This window comes from Chiloscyllium punctatum, chromosome 24, assembly GCF_047496795.1.
Source record: "Chiloscyllium punctatum isolate Juve2018m chromosome 24, sChiPun1.3, whole genome shotgun sequence".
Lineage (NCBI taxonomy): Eukaryota > Metazoa > Chordata > Chondrichthyes > Orectolobiformes > Hemiscylliidae > Chiloscyllium > Chiloscyllium punctatum.
This window is the reverse complement of record NC_092762.1, coordinates 54352586-54371012: the sequence shown is the minus strand read 5'-3', so window position 1 is coordinate 54371012 and position 18427 is coordinate 54352586. Positions and strand designations below refer to the sequence as shown.

General features: G+C 43.0%; 1 protein-coding gene across 3 annotated transcripts in view; it reads left to right on the top strand.

Moving 5' to 3' along the window:
- The window catches only part of sh3gl1b (SH3-domain GRB2-like 1b), a 129785-nt gene that overhangs the window by 102518 nt on the left and 8840 nt on the right, over window positions 1-18427 (top strand). For all 3 annotated transcript variants that reach the window (XM_072593841.1, XM_072593839.1, XM_072593840.1), the window contains exon 8: window positions 16083-16210. In XM_072593841.1, the coding sequence (XP_072449942.1) occupies window positions 16083-16210 (128 nt within the window). The remainder of the gene's footprint in view (window positions 1-16082; window positions 16211-18427) is intronic.

The window sequence follows — 18427 nt, the reverse complement described above, 5'->3', positions numbered from 1 at the left end:
GTGCCAGTGGTGGAGAAACTGAATGATTGATTGTAGATGTGTTGCCAATCAAGTGGACTGCTTTGTCCTGAATGATAAGCTTCTTGAGTGTTGTTGGTGCTGCACCTATCCAGGCAAGTGGGGAGCATTCTGTCACATTCCTGACTTGTGCCTTGTAGATGGTGGACACGCTTTGGGGAGTCAGGAGCTACATTACTCGTCGCAATATTCCTAGCCTCTGATCTATGTTTGTAACCACTGTGTTTATGTGGTGGGTCCAGTTGAGTTTTTGGTCAATGGTAACCCCCAGAATTTTGATCATGGAGACTTCAGTGATGGTAACACCATTGAATATCAAGTGGTAGTGGTTAGATTCTCTTTCACTGGAAATAGTCATTTCCTGGTGTATGTGTTAATTCATGGATAATTTGTGTTGGCTCCTGTTTGCGTTGAAATTAAAGCTACAAAAAGTGTAATTTAGCAGTAACCTTTTCATTTGGAGATCATTCTGTAAATTTGATTATTTTGGTTCATGCTTTCCCATGGGAATCATGACGACATTGAATAGAAGATATCAACAAATGAACTCTGAGGCATGATTACTGCCAAAGATTTCAAGCCTTCTCCTTACAATCTCTTTCTGCTTCCTGTATTACAAATAATTCTTAATTCTGGTTTTTCAAGTTGCCTGCTAGGTTCATGTGCTTGATCTTCCCTCATAATTTTGTGTTTCTTAAAATGCATGTGCACTCCCCTGCATTTCCAGTTTATCATACTTGTTATCTCCACAAAAAAAAAGCCCACTTGTCCCTTTGGGCTGGGCTACTTCTAACCATCATTTCCAAAAATACATGGTAGTTTTAGCCTTAATTAAAGACAACATTTTCTTTACCTTGGATGTTAATCTTAGCTAACTTGTAATTACCAAGTTTAGCTCTCTTTTTTTATTATTAAGAGGTACTATATTGGCCTGTCTCCAATCCTGTGGGACCATCCACGTTCAGTAGAGCCCTGAAATATTTCAAGGGCCTCAGCAATTTCCTGTCTCAACTTAGAATTTATCCCTTGAGGTGATTGAACTTGATCTTTCTTCAGCCTATGTAACTTCATAAAAAAAAAATTACTGAATTCTCTTTTCTTAATTTCAGGTCTGGCTATTTTTTAAACCGAAGTACTGACTGAAAATTTTTGCTTTTTTGCAAATTGCCAATTTTCTTCTTTCAAGCCCAAACTTGATTTTAGTGATTCTCTTTCTTTTCTGATATCCATGTAAAATATTTCACTCTACATTTTGCTGTTGGCTTGATTCTATCCCCATCCCCATGCCATCTCTGAGCATTCGTAAACCTACTTTTAATCTTGTTATCTCAAACTCTTTGTGTAAGCCCTCTGCTGACTTTTTAATTAATGTTTAATTTCTTTATTTCTCCATGCTTTCCTGCAACTACTGCTAGTTTGCAAAAATACTGAATATGTATGATCGAATCTTATTTCTTAAGAAACATGCCATCAACCTAATTTAATTTGTTGCAGATGTTGGAGTTGGTGAGTCATGCACACGCACGCAATATACAGTGGTTTGAATATATGACTGCAGCTGAAAAATGTTTTCATTGAGTCATAGAATTTTTCAGCATGGAGAAAGACCATTGGGCCGAAGGGTCCACATCAGTGACCAAATACCTATCTACTCTAGTCCTTCTGTTCAGCACTTGGCCCGTAGCCTTGTATGCTGTTGTATTTCAAATGTTCATCTGAATACTTCTTAAATAGTATAATCGTTCAGGCAGGGAGTTCAGAGACTCACCATCTTCTGGGTGAAAAAAATCTTGGTAAAATCCCCTCTAAACATTTTGCCCTTCATCTTAACTCTATGCCTCCTGTTTATTGATCTTCAAGAGGAAAAAGCTTCTTCCCGTCTTCCCTTTATATGTCTCTCAATTTTGTCCATCTCTGTAACATCCCCTTTCAGCCTTCTCTGTTCTAAGAATAACAACCCCAGTCTATCTAGTCTCTTCTTAGTGAAAACAGTCCAGCCTCAGCAACATTCTGATGAATCTCCCCTGCACCCTCTCTTGTGCACTCATGTACTTCCTATAGTATGGCAACCGAAAGTATACACAGTACTCTAGTTGTGACCTCAGCAACATCTCATACGGTTCCATCATAACCTTGATGGTCTTGTATTCAATGCTTCGCCTGATAAAGGCAGATATCCCATATGCCTTCTTAACTTTCAAAGATCTGGATGTAGGTTTACCCTGTGCGAAGCACTGCAGAAGATTACTGCTTTCTATTTATATGTTTGGGTTTCTTTGGATTGGCAATGTCATTTCCTGTTCTTTTCTTGGGGTGGGGGGAGTAGATGGGGGTCTAACTCGATGTGTTTGTTGATCAAGTTCTGGTTGGAATGCCGTGCTTCTAGGAATTCTTGTGCATATGTCTGTTTGACTTGTCCTAGGGTGAATGTATTGTCCCAGTCGAAGTGATGTCCTTCCTTATCTGTATGTAAGGATACTAGTGAGAGAGTGTCATGTCGTTTTGTGGCTAGTTGATATTCATGTATCCTGGTGGCTAGTATTTTGCCTGTTTGTCCAATGTCGTGTTTGTTACAGTTCTTGCACGGTATTTTGTAAATTACATTAGTTTTGCTTGTTGTCTGTATAGGGTCTTTCAAGTTCATTAGCTGCTGTTTTAGTGTGTAGGTGGGTTTGTGGGCCACCATGATGATAAAGGGTCTGAGTAATCTGGCAGCCATTTCCAACAGCAACAAACCCAAACAAGCAGACAAAACACGTCCAGAAACCTTAGCCACTCTCCCCTACATCAAAGTCTACTCAGACCCCTTGGAGCCTAATGGACCCTACTCTTTCCCTGATTATACTCTTGCCCCTAATATAGTTCAAAAATGCATGGAAACTTTATTTTACCACCAGTGTTTTTTTTTCTTGACCCCCCTTTTTTGTTTTCTCAATTTATTTCTTTTTTAAGTAACACCCTGAGCTTTCTATATGTCTTCAGAACTTCCAGTGTTTTGAGCTCCCACTATCTGGCATAAGCATCCCTTTTTTGTGTTATCCAGTCCTGTACATCCCTTGACATTTAGTTCTGTGGACTTAATGGTCCCACCCTTTACTTTAATGGGAACATAACAGCCTTGCAAACTCTCTATTTCCTTTTTGAAAGACTTCTACTGCTGTGATATAGATTTTCCTACATGAAGTTGCTCCTAAACCACGTTGGCCAGATTCTGTATTATATTAAAATTAGCCTTCCTCCAATTCAGAACCTTTATTTCTGATCTGTCTTTTTCCTTTCCATGATTACCTTAATATTTACTGAGTTATGGACACTATCACTAAAATGCTTTCCACTGACCCTTCTACCACTTGCCTGGTTTGTTCCCTATAATTAGGTTCAGCACTGCCCCTTGTCTTGAAGAATTTCTTTCATGATCATTAACAAAGCTGTCCTGGATACATTTTAATAATTCCACCCGCTCCAAACCTTTGTCTGCCCCAGTTAAAAAGGGGGAAGTTGAAATCTCTTACTATTGTTACCCTGTTATTTTTACACTTCTTTGAAATTTACCAACATGTCTTCTCTTCCATCACTCCCAACAATGTGTTTGCACAATTTTTCTTTTGTGTTTAAGTTCTATTCCTATGACCTCAGTTGAGGAACTTTAGAAGACGTCATTCTTCTTTAGTGCGGTGATTGACTCCTTGATAAATATTGCAACATCGCCACCTTTTTTAACCTTCCCAGTCTTGCCTCTACCTGAAATATTGAACTGCCAATCCTGTCTTTCTGTTAACACATTTCCATTATCGCAATTATATTATATAAAGAACTTTATGTACTGGGGCTTAAGCTAGGTTTTCTATGTTGGAGAAAGCATGAAGAAATGCTGGTTAAGATACAGACTTAAACATGAGTTTGCTTTAAAAGCACTATAGCAAAGTATGGAAAGGCTTCGCAGCCAAAGTTGCACTTAATGTAATTTCGTTTTAACTTTCACACCCTTCCCAAATAGCATTTTTCCTTTGTAACATCAAGAATTTGATGTCAGTTTCTTGGTAGTGCTATTCAGCAAGGTCCTTAAGTTTATTTGTTAACTCAGTTGGCAGTGGCTAGTCAGTTAGTGAACTGTTCAACAATGGGTCCCACACTCTTCAATTTTCAAACTGTCTGACCTAAACTTGGAGTTTCAGGTATTATATTTGGCTCTTGGTGACAGTACGTTAGAAAGTGGAAAATCAGTTCCTGCAAGTGACCAGTATTCAATGATTCATGCAGACACATGAATGACAGATGGTTGTGAAGCCATTTGTGGAGGAATAACCAATCGTACTAGCTTTTAAAGCTTGTGGGCAAAGTATTTATACTTGAGTAAGATATGGGAAGCTGTTAGTAACCATGAACCTTACACCCCTATCGCTGCTATAATTGAGGGGAAAAGTTAGATCTGATAGAAAGGGATTATTCAGATTTGTTAAATACTGTGCAGTGCTATATATACCACAGCAGTGTAAATCCCTTATATTGGGAAGTAAGAAGTGATGCTATGTACCTGAAACTACAGTTGGACAGCATATTCTCAATCCGGCAGAAGTGGATACTGGAGATCAGAGTCAAGATTAGAGTGGTGCTGGAAAAGTGCAGCAGGTCAGGCAGCATCTGAGGAGCAGGAAAATTAATGTTTCAGGCAAAAGCCCTTCATTCCTGATGAAGAGCTTTTGGCCAGAACGTCAATTTCCCTGCTCCTCAGATGCTGCCTGACCTGCTGTGCTTTTCCAGCACTACTCTAATCTTGAGCATATTCTCGATCACTATTACTAAATTTAATTAGCAGTTTGTTGTGAGGGTACATCGACCAAGCTTATGAGGTTCACTTTTTAACAATTATTTGTACCATTGTGTTCTGACCATGGGAAAGATTAGATCCAAAACATAGAATACAATCAACATTTATGTAATTTTAATTAACATGGGAAACCAAATTCACAACAGAATACTGAAAATTTCTGTTTTCCTCATTTATACAAGAGGAAATTTCATTGTCTTAGAAACCAAATCAATGTGGGTGAATTTCAAATTTATTTTAAAAAACTTCATGAAAATGTAAGCAAAATACTATGATGCTCAAAATCTGAAATAAAAACAGGAAGTGCAGAAGAAACTCAACAGATCTGGCAGCATCAGTAGAGAAAGAGTTAATATCTTGAGTCCAGTATGACTCATCAGAACTGACTCTTCTGAATTTTCTGAGGAGTTATGCTGGAACCGAAATATTAACTCTGTTTCTCTTTCCGCAGTTTCTGCCAGACATTAAGACCATAAGAAATCCGAACACTAGGAGGCTGTTCTGTTCCTCAACCTTCCTGCACTATTCAGTCAGATCGTGGCTGATATCTACTTAGACTCCTTATGTCTACTTTTCTGTGTTTTCTCCATTTGCCTAGATTCCTGTACTGATGCAGAGTCTATCTATCTCAATCTTAAATATGCACAAAGAGTGCATAACCTTAACCCTATCACTGAGTTTCTCCTGCATTTTTGTTTTTATGTAAGTGAACAATGTTGTTTGTTAACATTTGCTGGCCCTGAATAAAACATTAATATAGCCAGAGTTCAAACTCCGACCCAGTAATCATGGCTGTAAAACAAATCTGGTCAGAACAGCATCAAACTCCTGCTTGGGCCTCTCTCTTTGGGCGGCACAGTGGTTAGCACTGTTGCCTTACAGCACCAGAGACCCGGGTTCAATTCCCGCCTCGGGCGACTGTCTGTGTGGAGTTTGCACGTTCTCCCCGTGTCTACGTGGGTTTCCTCCGGGTGCTCCGGTTTCCTCCCACAGTCCAAAAATGTGCAGGTTAGGTGAATTGGCTATAGTGTTAGGTAAAGGGGTAAATGTAGGGCAATGGGTCTGGGTGGGTGGCGGGTCGGTGTGGACTTGCTGGGCCGAAGGGCCTGTTTCCACACTGTAAGTAATCTAATCTAATCTAATCTAATCATTCTGAAGATTGGGAAGGCTACAAAAACAAACAGAGGATAACAAAGAGAGAAATAAGGAAGGAGAGGATCAAATATGAAGGTAGGCTAGCCAGTAATATTAGAAATGATAGTAAAAGTTTCTTTCAATACATAAGAAACAAACGACAGGCAAAAGTAGATATTGGGCCACTTCAAACTGATGCTAGAAGCCTAGTGATGGGAGATAAGGAAATAGCAGAAGAACTTAATAAGTACTTTGCATCAGTCTTCACAGTGGAAGACATGAGTAATATCCCAACAATTAAAGGGAGTCGGGGGGCTGAGTTGAGTATGGTTGCCATTACAAAAGAGAAAGTGCTAGAAAAGCTAAAAGGTCTTAAAATTGATAAATCTCCTGGCCCCGATGGGATACATCCTAGAGTTCTGAGGGAGGTGGCTGAGGAAATAGCGGAGGCGTTGGTTGAGATCTTTCAAAAGTCACTGGAGTCAGGGAAAGTCCCGGATGATTGGAAGATCGCTGTTGTAACCCCCTTGTTCAAGAAAGGATCAAGACAAAAGATGGAAAATTATAGGCCAATTAACCTAACCTCGGTTGTTGGTAAAATTCTAGAATCCATCATTAAGGATGAGGTTTCTAAATTCTTGGAAGAGCAGGGTCGGATTAGAACAAGTCAACATGGATTTAGTAAGGGGAGGTCGTGCCTGACAAGTAGATTAGACTGGGGAAACCCAGTGGATGTGGTCTATCTAGACTTCCAAAAGGCCTTTGATAAGGTGCCACACGGGAGGCTGCTGAGCACGGTGAGGGCCAATGGTGTTCGAGGTGTGCTACTGGGATGGATTGAGGATTGGCTGTCTGACAGAAGGCAGAGAGTTGGGATAAGAGGTTCTTTTTCGGAATGGCAGCCATGACAAGCGGTATCCCACTGGGTTCAGTGTTGGGGCCGCAGCTGTTCACATTATATATTAATGATCTGGATGAAGGGACTGGGGGCATTCTAGTGAAGTTTGCCGATGATACAAAGTTAGGTGGACAGGCAGGTAGTGCTGACGAAGTGGGGAGGCTCCAGAAGGATCTAGACAGTTTGGAAGAGTGGTCCAGGAAATGGCTGATGGAATTCAATGTGAGCAAATGCGAGGTCTTGCACTTTGGAAAAAAAGAATACAAGCATGGACTACTTTCTAAACAGTGAGACAATTTGTAAAGCCAAAGTACAAAGGGATCTGGGAGTGCTAGTTGAGGATTCTCTAAAGGTACACATGCAGGTTGAGTCCATGATTAAGAAAGCGAATGCAATGTTGTCAATTATCTCAAGAGGGTTGGAATATAAAAGCACCGTTGTGCTACTGAGACTTTATAAAGCTCTGGTTAGGCCCCATTTGGAGTACTGTGTCCAGTTTTGGGCCCCACACATCAGGAAGGACATACTGGCACTGGAGTGTGTCCAGTGGAGATTCACACAGATAATCCCTGGAATGATAGGTCTAACATATGAGGAACGGCTGAGGATCCTGGGATTGTATTCATTGGAGTTTAGAAGATCAAGGGGAGATCTAATAGAAACTTACAAGATAATACATGGCTTAGAGAAGGTGGACGCTAGGAAATTGTTTCTGTTAGGCGAGGAGACCAGGACCCGTGGACACAGCCTTAGAATTAGAGGGGGTAAATTCAGAACAGAAATGCGGAGACATTTCTTCAGCCAGAGAGTGGTGAGCCTGTGGAAGGCTGCAGAGTGCAGTGGAGGCTGGGAAGCTAAATGTCTTCAAGGCAGAAATGATAAATTCTTGATGTGACAAGGAATTAAAGGGTACGGGGAGAATGCGGGTAAGTAGAGTTGAAATGCCCATCAGCCATGATTTAATGGCGGAGTGGACTCGATGGGCCGAATGGCCTTACTTCCGCTCCTATGTCTTATAGTCTTATGAATCACCCAGTAGATACTCAGCCCAGCACAAAGCAGCTGGGAGAGATGGTGATGTGGGTAGGGTGGCATGTTGGTCTATGCAGCTATATTCTAGACCACGTTTCACATGCCAAACAGTAGGAATAAAAAATTGGAAGAACAAAGCAGATTCCATCTGATTTTGTTTTGTTTTATTGAAGTCCCAATTTATTTTTTAGGTATTCTTCTTAAAACTGCAGTAGATAAGCTCAGGCTGACAAATATTTGCATTCCGGTGAGAGGAATGATCTCCTGCAAGTTAATTTGGTAGCCTCATTATGATTAAGTTGCAGCATTGCAGCATTTTCCCCTTGCTTATCATAATTCATTTTAAAAATGTTAAATTGTGTTGATAAAATGCTCGCAGGTATCCTTTGAGCCAAAAGACCTATTTTGTGCTGTAAATACCAACATAAATCAGCTTTATTTGTGAATGTATATTTGTAAATAAAGTTCATGTGTATTATTGGGAAAGCCACACTGAGCAAGTTGCTGCAGTGACGCTTGACCGAAGAATAGAAGTGTTATACATAGATTGCTCATACCGTTTTAACTGCAGTCAGTTTCTGTTAACAGATCAGAAATACTATAGTGAGACATGTCCATTCCAGAAACAACTTGTTTGGATCTAGCAGCTCAGTGTTTATTTTCTTTTGCTTGTTGTTCACTCTTGGGACGTGGGCGTCACTGGCTGGCCAACATTTGTTGCCCATACCTAGTTGCCCTTGAGAAGAAGGTGATGAGCTGCCTTCTTGAACTACTGCAGTTCTTGTTCTGTAGGTAGTTACACAATGCCTTTATGGAGGAATTAAAGGAATTTGACCCAGCAACAGAGAAGGAATGGTGGTATATTTCCAAGTCATGATGTGAGTAGCTTGAAGGGCAACTTGCAAGTAGTGGTGTTTCCATGTATCTGGATTAGTGGTGCTGGAAGAGCACAGCATTTCAGGCAGCATCCAAGTAGCTTCGAAATCGACGTTTCCGGCAAAAGCCCTTCATCAGGAATAAAGGCAGTGAGCCTGAAGCGTGGAGAGATAAGCTAGAGGAGGGTGGGGGTGGGGAGAAAGTAGCATAGAGTACAATGGGTGAGTGGGGGAGGGGATGAAGGTGATAGGTCAAGGAGGAGAGGGTGGAGTGGATAGGTAGAAAAGAAGATAGGCAGGTATGACAAGTCCGGACAAGTTATGGGGACAGTTACTAAGCTGGAAGTTTAGAACTAGGGTGAGGTGGGGGAAGGGGAAATGAGGAAACTGTTGAAGTCCACATTGATGCCCTGGGGTTGAAGTGTTCCGAAGCGGAAGATGAGGCGTTCTTCCTCCAGGCGTCTGTACTACATCCTCAGAAGAATTCATACTCTCAACAAACAGTATTTCAATTTCATCTCAAACATCAAAAACTGTAAGTACAACAAACTTTTATCCACCCACCTCCATAACCAGCGCTCCTCAAACATTCCAGAAGATTCCCCTGGCCTCGGAACCTATTCCACCATTAGCCATGCGGCTGATGCAGCTACCACCCCCACGCTGATTGATGATGTCACTTCCGCCCCCACAATGGCCACTCCCACAACCACTTCCACCCCTCACAATTCCTCATGCATCACACCTGACATCACTTCTGCCCTTCACATCATTGCTGATGCCACATGCTCAGTGACTTCCGCCACCCCTACTGCCATGGTCACCACTACTTCCGCCCCCACCAGCGCCACTCACCTGCATTCTGCTGACATGCCCCCCACAGACCCCACTGTCACTATCCCCACCCCCCCCAGAACCCCAAGGGGAACACTACCCCTGCTCATGACTCCACCCCCATTACCCCCACCATCACACCCACTCCAGTTACAGGTTCCGCCCCCACTCCCAGCTCTACACCCACAGCAGATCTCAGCTCCCAGCCCTGCCGGGTTTTCACCATCCCCCCAGACCTTCCCCTCACTGAGGACGAACAATCATCCCCCTCCGTCCACGCATCAATGAATTTAATACACGCCATGATGTCGAACAATTCTTCAGTCGCCTCTGCCTCCGAGCTTACTTTCACAATCAGGACTCCCGCCCACCTTCCGAGGACGCCTTCGCCCACCTCCAACACACTTCATCCACCTGGATACCCCGCGCTGGCCTATTACCTGCCCTCGACCTCATCATTTCCAACTGCCGCCGGGACATTAACAGCCTCAACCTGTCTACCCCCCTCCTCCACTCCAACCTCTCACCCTCACAACGCGCAGCCCTCCAATCCCTCTGCTCCAATCCCAACCTCACCATCAAGCCAGCGGATAAAGGGGGGTGCAGTGGTAGTTTGGCACACTGACCTCTACATCGCTGAAGCCAAACGTCAATTTGAGGACACCTCTTCCTACTGCCCCCTCGACGATGACCCCACCCCCCATCAACAAACCATCATCTCCCAGACCATACAGAACCTCATCACCTCAGGAGATCTCCCACCCACAGCTTCCAACCTCATAGTCCGGGAACCCCACACTGCCCGGTTCTACCTCCTTCCCAAGATCCACAAGCCTGACCACCCTGGCCGACCCATTGTCTCAGCATGCTCCTGCCCCACTGAACTCATCTCTACCTACCTCGACACTGTCCTATCCCACCAGTCCAGGAACTCCCCACATACGTTCGAGACACCACCCACGCCCTCCACCACCTTCAAGACTTCCGTTTCCCTGGCCCCCAATGCCTCATCTTCACCATGGATATCCAATCCCTCTACACCTCCATCCGCCATGACCAGGGCCTCCAAGCCCTCCGTTTTTTCCTCTCCAGACGTCCCCAACAGTACCCTTCCACCGACACTCTCATTCGTTTGGCCGAACTGGTCCTCACCCGTAACAATTTCTCCTTTGAATCCTCCCACTTCCTCCAGACCAAAGGGGTAGCCATGGGCACACGTATGGGCCCCAGCTATGCCTGTTTCTTTGTTGGCTACGTAGAGCAGTTGATCTTCTGTAATTACACCGGCACCACTCCCCACCTCTTCCTCCGCTACATTGATGACTACTTTGGCGCCACCTCGTGCTCCCGCGAGGAGGTTGAGCAATTCATCAACTTCACCAACACATTCCACCCTGACCTTAAATTTACCTGGACCATCTCTGACACCTCCCTCCCCTTCCTGGACCTCTCCATCTCCATTAATGACGACTGACTTGACACTGACATTTTTTACAAACCCACCAACTCCCACAGCTACCTGGATTACACCTCTTCCCACCCTACCTCTTGCAAAAATGCCATCCCGTATTCCCAATTCCTCCGCCTCCGCCGGATCTGCTCCCAGGAGGACCAGGTCCACCACAGAACACACCAGATGGCCTCCTTCTTTAGAGACCGCAATTTCCCTTCCCACGTGGTTAAAGATGCCCTCCAACGCATCTCGTCTACATCCCGCACCTCCGCCCTCAGACCCCACCCCTCCAACTGTAACAAGGACAGAACGCCCCTGGTGCTCACCTTCCACCCTACCAACCTTCGCATAAACCAAATCATCCGCCGACATTTCCGCCACCTCCAAACAGAGACCCCACTACCAGGGATATATTTCCCTCCCCACCCCTTTCTGCCTTCCGCAAAGACCGTTCCCTCCGCGACTACCTGGTCAGGTCCACGCCCCCAAACAGCCCATCCTCCAATCCTGGCACTTTCCCCTGCCACCGCATGAACTGTAAAACCTGCGCCCACACCTCCTCCCTCACCTCTATCCAAGGCCCTAAAGGAGCCTTCCACATCCGTCAAAGTTTTACTTGCACATCCACTAATATCATTTATTGTATCCGTTGCTCCCAATGCGGTCTCCTCTACATTGGGGAGACTGGGCGCCTCCTAGCAGAGCGCTTTAGGGAACATCTCCGGGACACCCGCACCAATCAACCACACCGCCCCGTGGCCCAACATTTCAACTCCCCCTCCCACTCTGCCGAGGACATGGAGGTCCTGGGCCTCCTTCACTGCCGCTCCCTCACCACCAGACGCCTGGAGGAAGAACGCCTCATCTTCCGCCTCAGAACACTTCAACAGTTTCCTCATTTCCCCTTCCCCCACCTCACCCTAGTTCTAAACTTCCAGCTTAGTAACTGCCCCCATAACTTGTCCGGACTTGTCCTACCTGCCTGTCTTCTTTTCCACCTATCCACTCCACCCTCTCCTCCTTGACCTATCACCTTCATCCCCTCCCCCACTCACCCATTGTAATCTATGCTACTTTCTCCCCACCCCCACCCTCCTCTAGCTTATCTCTCCACGCTTCAGGTTCACTGCCTTTATTCCTGATGAAGGGCTTTTGCCCGAAACGTCGATTTCAAAGCTACTTAGATGCTGCCTGAACTGCTGTGCTCTTCCAGCACCACTAATCCAGAATCTTATTTTCAGCATCTGCAGTCATTGTTTTTACCTCGTGTTTCCATGTATCTGCTGCCCTTGTCCTTCCAGATGGAAGTGGTCGTGGGTTTGGAAGATACTGTCCAGGGATAGTTGGTGAATTTTTGCAGTGGATCATATTGATGGTGTAGGGAGTTGATGCTTGTGGAATTGTTGGCAATCAAATCAGTTGCCTTGTCCTGGATGGTGTCATGCTTCTTGAGTATTGTAGAGCTGCACCTGGCCAGGCAAGTGGGAAATATTCCATCACATTCCTATCTTGTGCCTTGAAAATGGCCTAGTGGAGTCAATTTACTCACCACAAGGGGTAAATGAATGGGAGGGTAATGGGTCTGGTTGGGTTACTCTTTGGAGTATCAGTGTGGACCTGTTGGGCCGAATGGCCTGTTTCCATATTGTAGGGAATTTAATCTAAAATCTAATCTAAATTTCCTCTGACCTGCTTTTCTAGCCATTATATTTATATGAAAAATCCAGTTGAGTTTCTGGTCTGGAGCAAACCCCAGGAGGTTTCTAGTGGTGGATTCAGTGATGGTAACACCATTGAATGTCAAGGGGCCGGTGGTTAGATTATCTCTTATTGGCGATGGTCATTGCCTGGCATTTGTGTGGTGCGCATGTTACTTGCCTTTTGTCAGCCCAAGCTTGTGCATTGTCCAGAATTTGCTGCATTTAGACATGGACAGCTTCAGTATTTGAGGAGTCATGAATGATGATGAACTTTGTGCAAATATTGACAAGCATCACAATTTCAGATCGAATGGTGGAGAGAAGGTCAATGGTGAAGCAGTTGCAGATGGTTGGGTCTAGGACACTACCCTGAGAAACTCTGTCAAGATGTCCTCGAACTGTGATGACTGACCTCCAACAACTACAACTATCTTCCTGTGTGCTAGGTATATGGCTCCAACCAGCAGAGATTTTCCACCCTAATTCCCATTGATTTCTGCTTTGCTTTGGCTCCTTGATGTCGCACTTGGTCAAATGCAGTCTTGATGTCAAGGCCTATTACTCTGACCTCTGGAATCCAGCTCTTCTGTCCATGTTTGAACCAAGGTTGTAATGAGATCAGGAGCCAAATAGCCCTGGCAGAACCCAAACGGTGTCACTGAGCAAGTGATTGCTAATCAGGTACTGCTTGATAGCACTATTGATGAAACCTTCCATCACTTTACTGATATGTCCTGCTTTGTAAGTACATGACAAGCCTGGGCAATTTTCCACATTATCAGGTAGATGCCAGTATTGTAGCTGTATTGGAAAGACTTGGCTTGGGATGTGGCAAGTTCTGGAGCACAAGTCTTCAGGCCTATTATTGTCATGGCCCTGCTGAGAAATACTTTAAAGATATTAGATAAAATGTTCGTAATGATTAGTGTGCAAAATTAGTGCATATTTAAAATGTTTTAGCTCTTCTACTCACGGTCAAGACTATGACAGTGCTGTATTGTTGGAGTTGCAAAACTTCGCCTGACCAGTTTTAACAAAAGCAATTCTTGTCAAATTTGCATAGTAATATTGAAGACAAATTAGGCAGTTTCAATCCCACCCGACACACTCATCCCACAAATGCTACCTGAAATTAATTGTTTATACTCCGTTATTTCAGGGATCCAATACACAAATTTACTGCAATTTTGCTGGCATACGTAATTTCATCTAAAATAATTAGATGCACATGTAGCCTTTTGAGAAATGTGGTTGAATGTTATGTATACACAATTATTTTTATTTGATTGATATGAGCTTTCTGGTAAATTGTATACCAAGCACAAGTTATTCTGGATTGATTGTTATCTCAGCAATCATATGGGTGCATCTTTGGTGTCTTGCTGTGAGCGGAAACTTGTGAAAATAAACAGAGGCTGCTCAGAACTTACCACAAACTTCAGCAGGAGGGAATCAGCAGCCATTGGAATCTGATGCACACTGTCTTTTATCACTTCCCCCAAAGTATGTTTGGTGGGTTCAGTAAGAACAGAATTGGAGAAATAGGAGCAGGAGTAGACCAAATGAACTGGTTGAGCCTACTACTCCATTAAATATGATCACTGCTGATCTTGACTTGGACTCTGCAAATGTGCCTGCTCCCCATTTCCTTGATTTAGTGAGAAACTATTAATGTACCTTAGCTCAAAGATACATCCATATGTTTCTTCTAGAGAATTCCAGTGATCAATTCAGTGAAGGAGTTTCTGCAGCTCAATCCTAAATGATTGGCCTTTTATACTGAGCACCCAAGTTCTCAATTCCCCAGCCACAGGGATACAGAAATTCTTTTGTACCTACCCTGTCAAAAGCCTTCTTCATTGTGTTTCAATTATATCTCTGTACATTATTCAAAACTCCAGTCAGAATGCCGTAATCTACTCAGTATCTCATTGTAGGACTACCCTCTCAGCCAATAAAATCAACCTAGTGCATATTCACTGTGCCACTTATGATATGGAGATCAAAGCTGCATGTGGTCTCAGAGTCCTATACAGTTATAGCAAGACATCTTTATTGAGCTGCAGTTAGAATATAAAAATAAAGCTGAATATGCCTTTGCTTTCCTCATTGCTTGCTGTCCCTGCATGCCTTTTTTTTTGTATTCTGTAAATGCATGTCCAAGTATCTCTGAATGTCAAATTTCATGTCTTATATGCTGCCTTTAAGTGTTTTCCACTACCTCTAGTAAAGTAAATAACTTCACACTTACCACATTATATACCATCTGTCACCTTGTGCCCACTCACCTAACCTGTCTACATGTATTAGTGTGCTTACTATTGACATTCCTGCCTAGCTTTGTGTCATTAGCAAATTTGGATCAAGAAACAAAATATAATGTATCTGAGTCATTAATTTGGATTGTTCCTTTCTGTACTTTACTAGTCACAAATTGTCAATTTAAGAATGTGTTGTTTATCCCTCTTCTTGGCTTCTTGAGTTCTCTGGTCTTTTTCTCCCTCTCCTTTCCCACCCCTTTCTTGAATAATGGTGTTACATTTGCTAGCTTCCAATCTACTTGGAGCATTCTGGATTCTGGGAAATGTTATTACTTAGGATATTGTTCACAGGAAAAGACCATTTAGCCCAACCAATCTATGCCAAAATTTATACTTGCTGTAGCCTTAATTAGGATGGAACTGTTAGTGTTTATTTAAGTATTCTAATCTATAAGTTTTTCATTCATCAAATTGTTGATCACCTAATGACTTTAGCATGTTCTTTCCTCCCCTCATTTTAGAGCTTAATTTACACAGAAATAGTGCTTCTGGATTTACTTCATACCATTTAGCATCTATTGTGTTGTACCTCCAACAAACCTTCTCTCCTTATTTCAAAATGAAAGCCCCTAATTTCTCCAATTATGAGAGCGTCGTCCTCTGATATTGAGAGTTAGCCTTGTGGTTGCTCTGTGGTGTGAGTTGTTTAACTGTGACTTGTATTCAAAAACTGTGTTCAGTTTCTTTATACAGTTTCACTGTCCTGTTGATCTGTTTGATAGCCAACTGCTTCAAGGGGACTTTTTATTCATCAAAATTTCCTTAGCTTCCCCACTATCCCCTAAAACCAACTGGTTGTGGTACAATTTAAGAATACTAGGATTTTACACAGCCCAAGTATACCTAAAACAAGCCTTCAGCTAATCATAATTGTCCTCCCAGCCCCACCAGTGGGATTATTGAAGTAAATTGGTAACAGTGTTTTGAAATGATTTTTAATACGAAACGTGATGAAGACTTTATCTAATACAATTAATTGTTACAAATAGGATACGGGATGCCTCTGGTCGCCCCAAACGTGAATATCAGCCCAAGCCAAGAAGCATTTATACAGAATATGGAGATACAGACCATTCCAATGGAGGTTTCTCCTATAGCGGGTCAACAAAGTCACAGGGTAAGCACATTTTTTTTGTTCATTGTAATAATTGAATTATGAGTTGCCAGCCAAAACAATAACTTTAACTAGCCAATCAATTCAGTTAATAAGTACTTCCAAAGTTAAAAATCACACAACACCAGGTCAACCACCTGATGAAGGAGCAGTGCTCTGGAAATTAGTGTGCTTCCAATTAAACCTGTTGGACTATAACCTGGTGTTGTGTGATTTTTAACTTTGTACACCCCAGTCCAACACCGGCATCTCCAAATCATAAGTTCTTCCAAGTCCCCTCATCCCATTCTTTGTGAATTGTTTACTTTCTTTGAGCCACCTTACAGTAGAGCAGATAGCATGCTGTGAAAGTGGAGGATCCACACATACTGTGCTTTAGCCGAGTTTACACCAAGGAGGGACAAATTAGAGGATTATGGCTTCCTCTGATGCAGCCTGGAAGTGAGCCAGAAAACCAGGAAACTGTCTGTCTGATCCTTGTCAGCGCTGAGATGTCAGCTTTCTATCCAGGTGGCAATCAAAGTGCTGAAATTAAGTTCAACAGCCCTGTTCTAAGAAGAGGAAAGATCAGCCAGGATTACTGTTGATGATTGCTAAACAGGGATTTCCTGCTGAAAAGTGCAAATGCGGATGCATAATGCATTTAGGACTAGGTTAAGCTGTGATGCACTCTTTCGTCAAACTGCCTGTCAAGTCAAATTTCCTATCTAGATTTAACATGAAGGATAGCTGCTGGTCAGGAGCTAAAGTGTAGCCATCGTTTATGGTACCATGTCCCGTTGCGAGAACAGGTGAGAAACTTAGCAAGAAGTGAAGTAGACTCTCAATCCTTAACCAAAATGAGATCAGCTAAGGTTTACTGAATGAGCTATTCATATAGTTGTATTTATTTGGAGAGTCCAGTTAAGTTTCTGGTACCAACCAAGATGTTGCTACTGGGGGTTCAGTGATGGTAACACTATTGAATGTAAAAGTTTAATGGTTACATTGTCTCTTAATGATGATGGTCATTGCCTGGCTTTTGTGTGATGTGAATGTTACTTGTCACTTGTCAGCCCATATTGTCCAGATTTTGTTGCATTTGGACATGGACTGCTTCAGTATCTGAGTCGTCATGAATAGTGTTGAACATTGTGCAATCATCGGTGAACATTCCCACTTAAGACGCCCAGACGGAGGGAACATTATTGATAAAGCGGCTGTAGATGGTTGGGCCTGAAATGCTGCCCTATGGAATTCCTGTAGAGATGTCCTGTAGCTGAAATGATTGACATCCAACAACCACAACTATCTTCCTGTGTGACAGATATGACTCCAACCACTGAAGCATCTTCTCCTCATTTCCATTTACTGGAAACCAATATTTACTAAATAGATTGTTTTTGATCATATTTGGCCAGAAGTTCAACTTACTATCCAGACATTGGTAGCTCCACTCTGGTTTTTGACCACAAAGACCAAAGAGTTTGCCAGTGAAATGAACTTTGGGATTAATGATAAACATGGAAGATACATCTGAATTTTCGCTGCCTTTATGCTTTGCTATGGTTGGCTTGGACACCAGCAACATGTCACCAGCTAGCAATATTAGCACAATATAAAAGTGACTTCTGTTTCTTTATTTATGTGTATCTGTTGAATTATGTTATTAATCTGCAGGGTGCAGTGAACTCATCCCCAGTAAACTTCTTAATATCAATCAATCATTTGCTTTTTCGAGAAGATGTCCTTTTTCTGTTGAGTCTAGATGTAGTTTAACTTATTTTTTATTTATTTATGGACTATGCCCACATTTATTCCCGATCCCTAACATTTTGGAGAAGGTAGTGGTGAGCTGCTGCCTTGAACTGCAGCAAAATGATTGTTCCACCTATTCATCCATTTTCAGAAATGATTCTCTTAGTCGACTTACTGTATTTGTGTAATTGTTTGAGCTTTAACTAAGCTACCATGTTATGTTCTCAAATGTAGTTTATGGTGGCTCGGTGGTTAGCACTGCTGCCTTACAGTGCCAGGGACCCGGGTTCGATTTCAACCTTGGGTGACTGTCTGTGTGGAGTTTGCGCAATATCCCTGTGGGTTTTCTCCGGGTGCTCTGGTTTCCTCCCACAATCCAACGATGTGCAGGTCAGGTGAATTGGTCATGCTAAATTGCCCATCGTGTTAGGTGCATTTGTCAGGGGTACATATAGGGTAGCAGAATGGGTCTGGGTGGGTTAC